Source organism: Peromyscus eremicus, chromosome 3 (assembly GCF_949786415.1).
Source record: "Peromyscus eremicus chromosome 3, PerEre_H2_v1, whole genome shotgun sequence".
Lineage (NCBI taxonomy): Eukaryota > Metazoa > Chordata > Mammalia > Rodentia > Cricetidae > Peromyscus > Peromyscus eremicus.
Genome location: NC_081418.1, coordinates 63,687,312 through 63,703,761, shown reverse-complemented (window position 1 = coordinate 63,703,761; position 16,450 = coordinate 63,687,312). Strand labels below are relative to the sequence as shown.

At 40.3% G+C, this 16,450-nt stretch overlaps 1 protein-coding gene across 4 annotated transcripts in view; it reads left to right on the top strand.

Moving 5' to 3' along the window:
* Lmbr1 (limb development membrane protein 1) overlaps positions 1-16,450 on the top strand; it is a 133,723-nt gene that overhangs the window by 81,881 nt on the left and 35,392 nt on the right. For all 4 annotated transcript variants that reach the window (XM_059257787.1, XM_059257786.1, XM_059257784.1 and 1 more), the window contains exon 9: positions 411-483. In XM_059257787.1, the coding sequence (XP_059113770.1) occupies positions 411-483 (73 nt within the window). The remainder of the gene's footprint in view (positions 1-410; positions 484-16,450) is intronic.

Here is a 16,450-nt window from a genome sequence, read left to right as displayed (position 1 = left end):
TACTAGATGGTCTCTTCTTTTTAGCTCTAAAATAACAGCTTGCTCATAAAGATGTATTTGCTGTGTCTCACTCTCTGTTTAAAATTCATGCCCTTGTTAGCCCTTGAGAATACTACAAAGTGTAATCCTTTAAGCCTTAAAATATCCAATTTAGATGCATGTAGATTTTGTTATAGCAAGTTTTGAAGTGTTTGGTTAGTATTAAAATAGAAAAACATAAATGTATTAAATAAAATATGTAAAATATGCTTAAATTTTCACAAATTAAATAGTTTGGGCATTTAATTTTGGTGTCTTAGTTATTTGAGTCAATATGACACTTGGTCTTAAAACAATAAGCTGCAGAACCTGGGGTGTCATATACTTGAGTGTGTCACCTGCATTATTGAGTAGTTTATCTTTCCATTTAGATTCTTGAAGACTTGGATGAACAAATTTATATTATTACCCTAGAAGAAGAAGCACTCCAGAGAAGATTACATGGTATGTATGTTACATAGTTAGATCAGGTAGAAAAATTCATCCACCAGAGACAGACAGTTGAAGAGTGGAAATCTACCCCCTCTCAGAGGCTTACAAGTGACAAAGGCGCTTGCTGACAAAGGGTGTGTGTGAGAATTTGGGAGGGAAGGGCCAGGGCCACATGGCTGGCTTTCCTGGAGGCAGTGGCCACAACAGCTCTGTGGACATCTACACTTGAAAGGTGCTGCAGGACTGCACACTGCCTCAGTGACTCAGGCCTGCTTTTTCCCTTCTGTTGAGAGTTGAAGGGAAGAAAGAGTAGCCTTCTTAGGAGATACGTAGGAGTACTGTTAGCTCAGGTAGTTTTTTATACCAGCCTTGGGTTACTCCTGCACCACTGAAACTGTTCTAGCTGGCAAGCTGCTTTTAAAATGATTTTAGGGAAACTCCTTAATAGTGTGTTGCTGTGATTGGCTACTGTGGGCTGTTTCAGGTGGAAACTAATAGGCTGAATTATTTATTATATGACTCTAGGGCCAAGTTGATATTTGACTGTAGTAAGAATTGTAAGCTTTTATGGTTTATTGGTTAACATCTGCAGAGGAGAAAAAGCAAGAAGAAAAGAACATTTCATGATTTGCTGTTTTAAACTTAAAAAAATTATTTTATACATATGGATATTTTGCCTGCATGTATGTCTGTGTACCATGTGCATGCAGTGCCCATGGATGACAGAAGGCAGCACTGGATCCCTTGGAACTAGAGTTACAGATGGTGTGAGCTGTCATTTGGGTGCTGAGAATCAAACCTGGGTCCTCTGGGAGAGCAAGCAGCGCTCTTAACCACTGAACTATCTCTCCAGCCCCAGTGATTTGCTACTTTTAGGAAAGAGTAGAAGTAGGCCCTTAGTAAGGTAAGTCATCCTCATGGATTTCATTAAATATGGTATAATGTTAAATGTATTTTGTTGTAGCAGTTACTTTATATTTTAAATTATAAAGCAAAAGTATGTTCTACCCTTGCTCTGGGAAGAATTATAGAACAGCAAGAGTATCAGACTCTAAAAATGTGCTCATGATGCTAATTTGTGGAACTGATGGTGGCTTTTACTAATGGTGCCTTAGTGTGTGGGCTGTAGGGTGTTATAACAGGCAGCTTTGGGATATGTGTTCTTTCCAGTGCATTCTTACAGTGCTCTGGAGAGACTCTACACTTGGCTGATGGTAAGAAAGGACTTTGCTGTAAGGCTAACACTTGTTTTACCTTGAAGGTAGCATGGCATGTTGTGGCCATCACTCTATAGTGGCATGGAGTTCCCATGCCCCTTTAAATGTAGTAGTATAGCTGAAACATGGAATGCCTGACTGGCTTCTCCAGTGTTCTCTGACACTTGATAGTGCTATTGTATAAACTGTTGAATGGTTTTGTTCTTTTTCACAAGCCATGTTAATGAAATAGTAAAGCTGTGCTTGTTTACAGTGTCAGTGCCTCAAGGAAGCCATCCTGTCCTCAGCCTGGTCCCTTTCTGGTTTTACATCAGATGTGTAGATGAATTAAGACTGTCTCAAGATGGTAGACTTGTTGACTGATGGAGAATAAATAAATAACGAATTAAAATGAATAAGGCTTTAGTGCCCAAACACATAGAGAGAAAAGGGATCTAGAGAGTTCTCCATATGTGGTCAAGGCAGCCACTGTCTGATGCCCCCTCTTAGTTGGCAGGAGTAGAGGTACAGCCTCTGAATTCCCTGGGATCCTGACAGAACTCTATCCTATTCCTCATATAGTCTCCCTTGCATGCTGCCCCTGGAGACTTAAAGCAAAGGGTGTACTTAGCCCTCACTCTCTGTAACAGGTCACAGTAGATGAGTCCACAGTGTCTGAACTCCTGACCCTATATCTCTAAGTGTCTTATTTCTGACTGAGTTTCCATGTTCCCTAGCTCCTGTAACTTTTGTATGTGATGCTTATATCTGAAGATTAATCCACTTGTGACTCCTACGTCCTCATCCTTCCTCTTTCTGCTCTCTCCAGCACTGTTGTGTCCCCATCACCCTTGTGTGGGGACTGTCTTCCCACAGCTTGCCGTCACTCTGGGGCTGGGTGGTGCATTGTGCAGTTCTATGGTGGTACACAGTTCTGTTGTGTGCTTCCCCACATGCTGTCCTCTTCCTCTGGGCTTTGCTAGACACCCTACTCTTTGCTCCTTTTCAACACTTTGATCTCTCGTGGTCCTGCCATCTCTGCTAACAGGCCATCCCTGCTTCTCCTGTTCTAGTAGCTCCTTGTTCCTCAGAACTCTCTTTTCTGATGGCACTTTCTGATCTGTGATTTTTCATGCTTGTTATGGCTTTTCTAGTCTTTTGGGAAACTTCTTGGCCCTCTGTTCAGGTGCTCTATCTGCCTGTAACACCTTGGCATTGCCCTCCACAGTGATCCAATGCCTGAACATCTCATATTAGGCATCTCCACTCCAAGCCCACCCTCCTCTATTTCTTCTAGCTCTTTTTCTGACAACCTCCATTTCCCACAGTCCTTCAATAGAGACCCAGCATGCTGTTCTCTCAGTAGCCTTGATCCCATCTCTACCATACCCAAGCTTCCTTGCCCGGGCTATACTGCCTAGCCAGGGTTAGAAGTGGATTCTGCCTGTGTGCTTTATCAGGCCCTTGCCTGTATTCCAGGGCTGTGCTCTGTTGGGTGAAGCTCAAGCCTTGTTACCTCCTGCTCTTTCTAGTTTTTGTGCTTACTCCTGATTATGCTGCCTGCTCTTCCTTCCAGTATGTGACCATTTCTTAAGTTTACTTCAGAATCTTTGGATGACTTTTCTTTTAAATTCTTTTACTTTTTGAGATTGTAATATTATCATATCATTTCCCCCTTCTCTTTCCTCACACAAACCCTTCCATATACCCCTCCTTGCTCTCTTTCAAATTCATGGCTATTTTTTCCATTAATTTCTGTTATAAACATGTATGTATATATATATGCATATATTCATAAATACAACCTACTCAGTCTGTATAATATTACTTGTATGTATGTTTTCAGGGCTAACCATTTGATGTTGGCTAATAACTTGGTGTGCTCTTCCCTGGACAAGACTATTTCTCCCACTCTCAGCATTACTTAGTTGCCTTTAGTTCTTTGTGTAGGGTTGAGGCCTGTGGAGCAATAAGGAAAGAGAAGGAAAGTAAAGGGATACAAATGTGGAAAGAAGAAGTCAAACTATCCCTGTTTGCAGATGACATGATACTACACATTAGAGATCCCAAAAATTGTATAAGAAAACTTCTAGAAACAATAAACAAATTCAGCAATGTGGCAAGATACAGAATCAGCTTGCATAAATCAATAGCTTTTCTATATACCACCAGCAAACGTACAGGGACACACTCTCTGTCTTAGTCATTGTTCTGTTGCTGTGAAGAGACACCAAGACCAAGGTAGCTCTTATAAGCTCTTATAACATTTAATTGGGGGTTTGCTTATGGTTTGAGAAATTTTATATGTGTCGTCATGTGTGGAGCATGGTGGCATGCAGGCAGGTGCTGGAGCAGTAGCCGGAGCAGTAGCTGAGACCTATATCCATAGGCAGAGACAGAGAGGAGGGGGGGAGAGAGAGAGAGAGAGAGAGAGAGAGAGAGAGAGAGAGAGAGAGAGGGAGGGAGGGGGAGAGAGGGAGGAAGGGAGGGGGAGGGGAGAGGAGGGGAGGGGAGGGGAGAAAGAACAAGTGCATATGGGTGCCTGGGCCTAATGTGGACTTTTGAAACCTCAAAACCCAACCCCAGTGACACACTTTCTCCAACAAGGCCACACTTCCTAATCCTTCTAATCCTTTCAAATAGTTCTACTCCCTGGTGACTAAGCATCCAAGTATATAAGCCCCTGGGGGCCATTCTTATTCAAACCACCACACTTCTATTCACAATAGCTTCAAAGAAGATAAAAATACCTATGAATAAACCTAACCAAGGAAGTAAAGAACCTCTACACTGAAAAATTTAAATCTCTGAAGAGATAAAGTCACTAGAAAATGGAATAACATCTTATGCTCATGAATTGGTAGAATTAATATTGTGAAAATGACTATTTTTACCAAAAACTATTTACAGACTTAATGCAATCCCATTAAATATCACTATCTCATTTTTCACAGAAATAGAAATAATTATCTTAAAATTCATATGGAACCATGAAAGACCCAGAATACTCAAAATAATCCTGAGAAAAAAGGACAGTGTTTGCAGGATCACCATTCCAAATCTTAAGATCAATTACAGAGCCATAGTAATACAAACAGCATGGTACTGGCACCGAAATAGACATTGACCTATGCAACAAAATCCAAGACCCAAACATGAGTACACATAACTTCAGCTATTTAATATTTGACAAAGATGTCAAAAAGATAAGCTGGAGAAAAAGGAAGCATCTTCAATAAATGGTGCCAGGAAAACTGGATGTCTACCTGCAAGAAGACCTGTACTGTCACCTTGCAAAAACCTAACCCCAAATGGAGTGAAGGACTAAAGGTGAAAGCTGAAACACTGAAACTGCTAGAAGAAAACATAAGCAGTGCCCTACATGATATAGGTGTAGGAAACAACTTCCTGAATAGGATTCCAGTTGCTGAGTAATTAAGGCTAACAATTGACAAGTAGGACTTCATAAAACTAAAAAGCTGCTGCATACCTAAAGAAACTATCATCCAGGTAAAAGAGGAAGCCCATAGAGCTGGAGAGAAACTTTGCCAGCTATACATCTGACAAAAGGATTAATATTCAGAATATATAAAAAACTCAAAAAACAAAACCAAAGAATGAATTACCCATTCAAAAAAATGGGCCTGGTACATGAACAGAGAGTTCTCAAAAGAATAAAAAATGGATTAAGAAATACTCAAAAAGTATTCATAGTCCCTAGCAATTAGGGAAATGCAAATCAAAACAACTGAGATTTTATCTTACCCCAGTCAGAATAGCAAAGATCAACAAAACAATTGACAACAGATGCTGGGTGCAGTGTGGTGGGAAGGGAGCCCTCATTTGCTGTTGGTGAGATTGCAGACTGGTGCGGTCGTTATGAAAATCAATGTAGAGAATTCTCAAAAAGCTAAAAATACATTTACTGTATGTCTTAGGGTTTCTATTGCTGTGAAGAGATATCATGACATAGCAGCTCTTATAAAGGAAAACATTTAATTGAGGTAGTGGCTTGCAGTTCTGAGTCCCTTATCATCATGGTGGGGAGCATGGTGCCTGGGAGTATGGTGGTGTGCAGGCAGACATGGTGCTAGAGAATTCTACATCTTGATCCCAAGGCAGCAGGCAGTGAACTAAGACATGGGGCATGGCTTAAGTATATATGAGACTTCAAAGCCCACCTCCACATGACACACTTCCTCCAACAAGGCCATACCTACTCCAACAAAGCCGCACCTCCTAATAGTACCACTCCCTATGAGTTTATGGGGGCCAATTACATTCAAACTACTACATCGTATGACCCAGCTCCTCCACTTATTGACATATGCCCAAAGGACTTGACCTCCTACTCCACAGATACTTGCTCAGCCGTGTTCATTGCTGCCCTATTCACAATAGCTGGATGACATTTCTTTTCTCAGATATTTCTCACTACCTCAGCTGCTGACTTTGTTTCCTGTTTCTTGAGGAACCAGAAGCAAACATGGAGAAATTTTACCTGCTGCTTCCTTCCTCCAAACTTGTCACTGCCTATACCCTCACTGTGCAGCCTCTTCTCTTGGCCCTGTGGCTGTCTTGGCTGTGTTCTGGCTCAGGTTCACCTTACTCAGATGCCAGCACTTGTCTATTTACTGACCCAGAGACTTAGCTGCTACCATTCTGTCTTCTCCTCCAAGGTGGCTCTTTTCCATCCGCATGGAGTCACCTTTACATTTTTAAAATTTTTGTTTTTACATTATCTATATAAAAGTTGTATAGGAGGACAGGACCAGCTCTGAAAAGCCCAGTGTAGTAATGACCAAGATTGTGTGTATCAGGATCTGTGATACCAACCCTTCCCCAGCCCTGTGTCTGGCTCCCCGAAGGAACACTATGCATGGTGAATGCCCTGGGACACAGATCGTATCTCTTTGAGTTCTGCCTCCACTGACCTAACAGACTACCCCCTCTCAGGCCTCTGCTGCTCCTAGAAACTATAGGTCCTCCACTCTGACTGACAGCATAAGACCCAGCTTGTAGGCTGGATGCTGACGTTTCAGTGGGGCTATCAGAGGCTGGAAAAGGAGGAGTGGGAGAAAGAATAGATGATGCTCAGAGGTACAAAGTCTTAGAGGAGTATTACTAGTTAGTGTACTATATAAAGATCACGGTTGATAATGAGGACAAGTGCTGGCAAAGATGCAGGGAGAGAGAAACACTTATTCACTACTGGGGGAATACAAACAGGTGCAGCCACTATATAAATAAGTGTGGACATTCCTCAAAAAGATGGGAGTAGATCTGCCACATGATCCAGCTGTATCACCCTTGAACACATATCCAAAGGACTCTATCTTACTATAGAGATACTTACTCATCAATGTTCACTGCTGCTCTATTGACAATAACCAGGAAATAGAAACTACCTAGATATCCATCAACTGATGAATGGCTAATGAAAATGTGATTCATTTACACAATGGAATGCTGTTGAGTTGTTAAGAAAAATGAAATTATGACATTCACAGATAAATAGGTGGAGCTGGAAACAGTCATTCTGAGTGAGGTAACCCAGACTCAGAAAGACAAATATTACATTTTCTCTCATTTATGGATGTTGAAGATTCAAAGCTAACATCTGCAAATAAGAGAAAACATGTGATACATACATACCCATGTATAAAAAGTTTAAATGGGGCTATCCTGTAATGGGCAATAATTCTCCTACTAAATACTATAGGCTAACAAAAGACCCAGTGCCAGGTTGGGTTATCTCTTTGTGAGTTGTTAGCTGGTGAAGTCCCGTAGACCCCTAAACATTACAGTCTGTTGTCAAGTCTCTTGGTTTCCCTCCTGAACATCACAGTAAGGCCCAGTTGCTGAAGATAGTACAGACATCCAGAAACCAAGCTGGTTCAGACCTGCAAGTTTCATCTCTACTGGCTAGCTTTCATAGTGCAGGGAGGTGCTATGCAAGCTACTGAAAAGAAAAGTCTTCATCGATCTTACCCAGCTGTGAACCCTGGTCACAGTAACAACTGGTCTGACAAGACATGCAACTGTGATACAGAAGTGATTTTCCTTCTGTGTCCTAGGTCTTGATCTCAAAGCTCCTCTTGCAGGACTTGCCATGTTTTTCTTGAATGCAGCCAGTATCAGTCATACACCCTCAAGTCCCCCTCCACTGCATACTGCTTCCTCTCACCTTCTTTATTTCTCTACAGTCCTTTCTCTCTCTGGCATGCCTGTCTCTCCACATAGGACAGAGCCTCTCAGGGCAGGGAGCTTTGTAAGTGTTTGTCTCCGCTGTGCATAGAACATTTATATCCCATGGGTGTTCCTTGCATCACTGGGTAGATAAAAACAAACCAAACCAAAGAACAAGGCAGAGCTTTAAGAAGGCAGGCCAGGGAAGTGGAATTCAGTGAGAGGACAGAAAACAATTCCAGTGAACAGGTTTAGGAAGGGTGACACTGGGCCACAGCAAATGGCTGAGTTTGGGCAGGTGGAAAGGAGGTGGTTTCCCTGCCGTTGCATCTACAAACTCTGAGCAGCCAGAACTGTTTGCTCCCAGGACTCCTGCAGAGGAGCCTGACAGAAAGTCCATTAGAGTAATCAGGTAGAAAATCTTTTATAATTCTTCCCCAGTGTTAAGAGGATACATATATCATTAACATACTTAAATGTTTAAGTAATGCAGCAGCATTAATTGAAATAATTAGCTTTTGTATGTATATAGCCCATGGGTGTACTGGGTAACTTTAGAAGTTCCATAATGAAAAGAAATTATTTTTGTTGTTTGAGTTCAAAACCTTCACAGTTCTTTTAAGGTAATTTATTTTAAAATATTATAGTCTTTGAACTATAATTCAATTCTGTTAGGTACTATTTTCATCTTCATGATAAAAATTTGTATGTAATTTTTTGGTAGCAATTTCTTGCTTGATTCTAATTTTTTTTTCAGTGCTGGAGATTGAACACTGGGCCTTCCTTGTATATGCTAGGCAAGCACTCTACCACTGAGCTGTCTCCAGCCTCTTGATTCTAATCTTTTTAAAAAGCCTTTCTCATTGAAACTTGCATTAGCTCTTTATTCTTAGGGCACAGAAGAGGTAGCAGCCTTTTCTGGATTTTAATACCTTTGGACACCAAAAATAAAGGGACTGAAAATAACAAGACATACCTGTGTAGCCTCTTCTGGACCTTGGTGACCTCTCAGCCAGTCTCTGTGTCATTGTCAGTATTTGATTGTTGCTATTTAGAAGTTGAGTTTCAGGGTTTTGTGAAGATACTGAGTTGGGATGTATCTGCAGTTGCTTTTCCATGGAGCCTTCTGTCAGGCTTCGCCTGTGTTCCTAGCAGGACTGCAGGCAGTTGTGCTGCTGCTTATCTAACATCATTCATATGGCAAACACAAAAGATTTCTTGGTTTTGTCCTAGGGAATTCTTCGAGGCTCTAAGCAGTGATCATTTGAAGAATTGTGTGTGGTGGGAGTGAGGTGGTTGCCACAGAATCTGAACAATCAGAACCATTCCACACACTAAGAATACTTGATTCATGTAGAATACCACACACACACACACACACACACACACACACACACACACACACACAATCACTGAATAAAGAATACCTTCTTTGAGTAGGGATATATACACCATATGTAGAGTACTATAGTAGACTGTATATAGATTACTGTATCTGTTTGCCTCTGCATATACATAGACATATACACACATATGCCACTATAGGGAAAATATCTTGGACTTCAACTCTGGGTTCCTATGCAAAGTGTCTGGGCACAGTCAAACAGCCTAGACCTGATTTTATATCTGCAAAAAGCATTTGTATACATAGGGATGAAACAGTGACAATACCATAATTTATTTGGCTTCTTGGGCCCATTAGTCACTTTCATGACAATACAATATAGTCCAAACAAATTATTTGCTACAAGATGAAATGAGTGACTATGGGAAATATAAACTAAAATGCTAGTAAGGAGGACAGCTTTGGAAAACAAATCAGAAGAGTGTGGACCATGTGTCATAGTCTATGGAATTTATAAGAAAAGTTGTATTATAAAATTCACATTTTAAAACATGGAATGTGGATTTAGTATGTGTCAGTTCCCTTTCAACCACAGTCTGTGTGAATGATAGCGTTACTAATGGTAGCATCAAATATGAAGGGTAAAGGGTGGTCTTAAAATCTTGATCTATAGTGCTTGTATCTGAAATAGAAAAGGACCAAGCCATTATTTTGATTATACCTGACCATTCTATAATATTCCTAAAACTGGTTGTTTTAATATTTTTGCCTTTGATTGTAGTTACTAATAGTGAAAGTTTGTTTGTTTGCATGTCCATAGTTGTATTGGTTATCAGAAGTCTTAGAACACCAGGTTCACAGTTATAGTCAGGTGATGTCAGAAGCCAATAGAAATTATAATGTTAATAAACATGAATGTGGCAAATGGAGTAGACGTAGAAATGGAGCTTGTATGTGTGTCTCTGTGTTTTCTCTATAGACAGCCTCAGTGTTAGTACACAAAAACAGGTGGACTGGAGACTAGGACATGAGGCTTCAGCTTCCAGGTGCCTCATTCATTGGGTTTGTGGAGTGTGGTGTCTCTGGGGACAGTCCTTTTGCTCTGTGAACCATTAGGAGCCTTGGGCTTGAACAGTTGATTTTCTGCCAAGTTACTTGAAATAATATCAGAACTTGAAAAATCTTCCATTCTTGGAGATGAGATTGCTGGTCATATTTAAAGTTGTAAGCAATTAAAATTTTGTAGTTACTTGGATCAGATTTTCTAATCTACCCCTTTTTTGCTAAGTTAAAAAATAAAGAAGAAAATCTGTTTATGCTAGAGATTGCTACTTCCAAATAATATTCACAGGAGACCAAGTTTAGTACCCTGAACTATTTAAGGTACAGAATTATTTGTGGAAATAATTTTATTTCATCAAGCTATTTGAATTATGTACATGCCAGAGTTGAAATGTGTATTTCTTTTAAAATACACTGTATATTTTAAATTAAATAATATCTGCCCTTGAACATCTGAAGTTATCTTATATATTGAGACTATTTTATGCATTGGAAAAAGTATAAGGGCAGCTCAGTTACTGAAGAAATGCTGAAGTTTGGGAAATTCTGTTATCTTGGGAGCAAAATATTTTCAGTACCACACCAGTTCTTCAGCTTAAGAATAAAGCTGGGAAGAATGCCTTCAGCTATTAGTTTTCCTGAATCCAAAGACATGGGTGGGGCAGGATCAAAAATACTCATTTGATCAAAGTTATTGGCTCTGAAGGTATTCTTACCTGTGTAAGGAAGATGAAAGGTGTTGTTTTTATTGCATGCTAGTAACAGTGTAATTTTGAACTAATTGGTGTTGAACTGCCAATCACCTGGGGGGAATGCAAATAGATACTCTTACAATTTCCTTTGAGGTAGTGAAATCTTATGTCGGGACTGGAAGAAAAACAGAATAATACCGTGAAATTGACCTTAAATGAGCTGCTTTGTGGTTTTCTTGGAGAATCCCTTTTTATTTTTCAGGACTTGTCCAAACAGGTTTTTGTCTACAATTTGACTTATTGACTAGACAATGCTGACACTGAACATTTTAGGTTTGTTTTGAAATAAAATAATGATATTATAGTTTTTAGGATATTTTCATTTTTGATGCAACTTAAATTTACATAATAGTCGAGTGTTTGTTTACAATATGTCATAAGTCCTCATACTAGTCAGTATTGCCATTTATAGTGAAGGACTCTGTCCCACAAAGCTTACTTTTTGTTTGGCTATTAATATATTACCATGTAATGAAGGAAGGGAAATGTCCTGGAAAACTATTATTTCAGGTGACTTATCTGAGGATAGTAGGAATGTTTTCTTAATTTTTTTATGTGAAAGATAGTGCTTACCAATTACCTCTTTTGTGTTTGTAGTTGGGCCACCTAAAATAATAGCACATATCAGAAATGTGACTTCCAGGGGTTGGAGAGATGGCTCACTGATTGCTCTACCAGAGGATCTGGGTTTAATTCCCATCACCCACACAACAGCTTACAACCATCCATAACTCCAGTTACAGGGAGTCTGACACCCTCTTCTGGCCTCTGAGGGCACTGCATGCATGTGGTACACAGACATACATGTGGGGGGGGGGAACACCCATACACACAGAATAGAATTTAAAAAAATATCACTTCAGCTATTTTTCTTTGAAGAAGCATGCATTCAGTGTTATAGACATTTGTATTGAGCTCTGCAGACATACCACAAGGTATGCTACTAGTCTCTTCACTTAATTTCAAATAGACACCAGGAACATTGTCCTGGTAGCTATTCTCTTTCAAAGTTCAGAATGTTCATTGGTTATTCTCCAAGCCTCAAACTGACTACTGGAAGTAAAATATCACTGTTAGATATTTTGCACTTTGATTTAAAGATACTTGACAATCTTGCTGTGCTGTCCTCTGCAAGTTCTCTTTCCTGTGGAGATGCCCACTAACTTTGTAACCTAAGTGCTTCCTTTTTGCTTTAGTTGCCAGAACCTCAAAACTAAATTTGTAGTCAAGCTGTAGTAGCTCTAGTTCACAGTGTGTGAGTATCTCTGTGCTATATTTAGCCCTACTCTTGTAAAAATATAAGTTGGATATTAATGAATAAAATAATGATGCCAAGGCACTCTGGAAACAACATGGAACTTTTGACTAACATGTGGCACTGGATCTCTGTCTCTAGAGATGGGCAGAAATGAGAGGGGGACAACTGGGGGACTGAGGATCTGTGACTCTTCTAGGGGCTTACAAAAGAGGGCCTTTCAATCTCCACAGTGATACCTATGTGGTCCAGCACTCATTTGGACCTTTGCTTGAGAATGGTCACTGTTTGCCCTACTACTCAGGTTAGCCTTCTTCTTCTGGCTACTTGCCCTTTAATCGCCAAGACCAAGAGCTGGTGACTTTCCAGCTTTATGAAGGACCACCTGACTTAATTAGGTGTAAAGGAAGCCACAGTGAAGACAGAAAACAGAAGCAGGGGCACTTGTGTAGGGCCAGTGAAGAAGAGGATCACCTGACAAGTGAGACCTACTTAATACTTAATTGGAGAGTCAAGACAGAATTTGTTCCTAACTTCCAAAAGTAACAAGATGGGCCAAGGAGATGTTTTAGAAAACAAAACTGCCGGGCGTTGGTGGCGCATGCCTTTAATCCCAGCACTCGGGAGGCAGAGCCAGGCGGATCTCTGTGAGTTCGAGGCCAGCCTGGGCTACCAAGTGAGTTCCAGGAGAGGCGCAAAGCTACACAGAGAAACCCTGTCTCGAAAAACCAAAAAAAAAAAAAAAAACCAAAAAAAAAAAAAACCAAAAAAAAAACAAAAAAAAAAAAAACAAAACTACCCAGGGCTTAAAGAAAATAAAAGCAAATAAAAAATATCTCTTAAGATAGATGGAATAATGCTTACCCAAAGATGCCCAGTCCTAATCCCTAGAACTTGTGAATGTGTTGGTCTTCATATTATACAGGCATACAGGGTACCTGGTGGACTCAGTGTAAAACTAAAGGAGGATGGCCAAAGAATGGAAAAGACAATGGAAGCACAAGTGTAGTGGAAAAGCTCTTGTGAATCACAGATCAGAATATAGGAGAAGGAGATCACATGAAATAATAAATATTGACTACAGGTGAGGTATAATGCAAGCACATATCTAGATGGAGAGAAAATAACAAGTGGGAAAAGATGGTAAATAGTAGGAAAAATTTACCAAGCTGACACTTGAATGCAGATTCAAAGCCAGAGAGGGTCATAGGAGAGACTGCCACATGGACATCCATACCTGTCATGTCAGTGCTCTATGCTTCTGACCCTGAACAGGGATTTAAAAGATAATTTATCCTGTAAGAATTTGACTTCCAGAAATGATGTGAAAAATTATTTACAGAAGAGAGTGCAACAGAGAAGTTGAGCTGGTGCCTAACTAGAGCCTTCACCCTAGTGTATATGGTACTAGAAGGTACTTTCCATGCTACTAGAGGAAAATGGTAACTACCAATCCAGCTATGAACTCTGCAATCTATAACAGTGACCTACCTGCATACTGTGTTAGTGCAATAGTGGCACAAACATTGTGGGAGTAACCAGTCACTCTGGTTGGATTTAAGGCCCACTCCAGGAGTTGGAACCCATGCCTGACACTGCTCGGGTAGCCAAGAACATGAGACTAGATAGGCCATGGGCTTAGGGGAAAACCAAATACTGTTGTCCCACTAAAGGAACATAGCAATAAAATGACTCCTATGTATACATTCTGCTATACTCATACAGTAGTGTCTTGCTCAGCCACCATCGAAAGTTAGATGGTTACTACCACAGTAACCCACAACTGAACAATGTGCAGAGTGAGGGATTTTGGAATGCTTAGTTCTAAATGGGATGTCTTCATCAAACTTCTCCTCCCCTCAGGGCCCAGGAAACTGTAAAAGAGGAGGTGGAAAGATTGTAAGAGCCAGAGGTGGTAGCTGACTCCAAGGAAACAGTGTCTTCCAGACACAACAGGACTGATGCACATATGAACCCACAGAGACTGTAGCAGTATACACAGGGCCTGCACAGGTTCAAGCCAGCCAGGGTCCCAGCACTGAGAGGGGAAAGTAGAACAAACTCCCATCCCTAACCAAGGAACTGTCTCCAATTGACAAACCACTTACAAAGAAAAATTGGTTTTCTCCAACGGAGTCTCATTGGGTATATTAACCACACTTAAGGCTAGAAAGGCTCCAGGCCCAGTAGTAAATGGCCATCAAACCAAACCAAACCAAACCAAAAATGAACTCAATGGTATTTTTGTAGACTTTTGTCTCATATTGCTTTGTTTGGACATTTTTTTTTTTGTCTTACTGCTCATTTGCTTGTATATAATGGTTTCTTATTTTTTATGGGTTTTGTTTGTGTGTATATGTTTCTTGTGTTTTTTTCTTTCTTTAAAAAATATTCTAGCTAGGCAGTGGTGATTCACATCTTTAGTCCCAGCACTTGAGAGGCAGAGGCAGGTGGATCTCTGAGTTTGAGGCCAGCCTGGTCTACAGAGTGAGTTTCAGGACAGTCAGGGCTACAAAGAGAAACCCTGTCTTGAATAAACAACAACAAAATTCTGATTTGTTTTTTGTTTGCCTGTTTGTTTTCTAAAGAGAGAGAAAAAGAAAGGAAAGAAAAAATAATTAGGAGGGTGAAGTAGGTGGGGTGGAGCTGGGAGGAGTTGAGGCAGTGGAAATTATTATCAGAATATATTACATGAATAATTATTTTTTAATAAAAATATTTTTAATATAGTTCAGCGTCAAACTTAGCACATGCAACTTGCTACAGGCCACTAAATAACGTATGCAGTTGTAAAGGATACATACACATACATTCCCCAAGATGTTACTTATTGATTTGGGCAAAAAAGCAGTGTTTATGTACTCATTTCACATCTCTGCATTGAGAACTGCATTTATTCCAGACACTATTCTAACTTCACACTGAAGGAAGAGTGTAGCATTCGTCTTGAAATAATATGTCAGCAAGATGAGGATTTGGAGGAAAGGGTGAGAAGCAGTAAGGAAATGATTAGCTAACGTGGTGGTGAGAGTTTTTACCTTGACACAGTACTCTATACATAAAAGCAGGCTGTAGGCTAAGGCTGTTTATACAGATATTATAATGAAAAAAATCTATCCCAGGAGGAGAACTACAAAAGAGAAGGTAAGCACTGAAGTACCCGTGAACCTGAGGAAAGAATCAACAAAAGTCCTTGTAGCTGGGGAAAGAAGGAAAAGAAGAAATAAAGACCAGGTAGATAAATAGTCCACACATTGGTTTGTCCTGCCTACAGGGAAAAGCCCCACTCCTCACACACCAGTCTAGCTTGTGGGAGGCCCAGTTTAGTCCCTTGACGTCTCTGTTGAGCTACTGGAAAACCACATGGAGGCTTGCTCTCTCCTAAATTCTGATTATGTGAAACTGCTTTCTTACTTTAAGCTACTTTGAGTTTTGTGACCTAGTGGAAAGCATCCTGATAGGTACATGCAAATTCACAGATGAGAACAGTGAGTTTCAGAGATCATAAACCTAAGAGGACAGAAAATTCCAAGGAGAAAAACCACAGTAAAAATTTGGAATTTAGCAGGCAGGAAAATGTTGGGATTAGCCAGTTTAACGTAACAAAAGAAGCCCATTTCTGAGTCACCTATGCTTGATTTATACCTTAGAATCCCCCAAAGTCACAAAGTAGCACCACCAGCTGAGGAAGTATAAGAAAGGGAGAGCTTGTTGAAAAACTGCCATGAAGTGACTTAATCTCCACATTCTTTGCTTCCATCCAAGGTACCAGGCACATGCCTCTTGTCCATCTCAGAAGGGTGGGAGTGCTTACAGACAAAATACATAGGCTCCATCCTTCTCTACTTGTACAGCTGAACTGTATTTGACAAGGAGGTCAGGAGGGTTCTTTTCAGGAACCTGCCCAGGAGGAAAGCTCTGCAGCTCTAGCAATAGTGAATCACTGGATTCTTATGAGTGAAACTCATCTTTTCTGAAGTTCAAACCAGCATTTATTTCTCATCACTTCATTCTTAAAACACAAACAACCAAGACTGGTGACTGAGGAAGCTTCTCATGTGAACACAAGCAGGCATGGGCATGTGGATATGGGGTGCATGGAGGAAGAATGAACCACTCCTTATACCCTGAGATGGACAAGAAGGCCATTTTCATGAGAAAGGCCAAGGCTCTATCACCT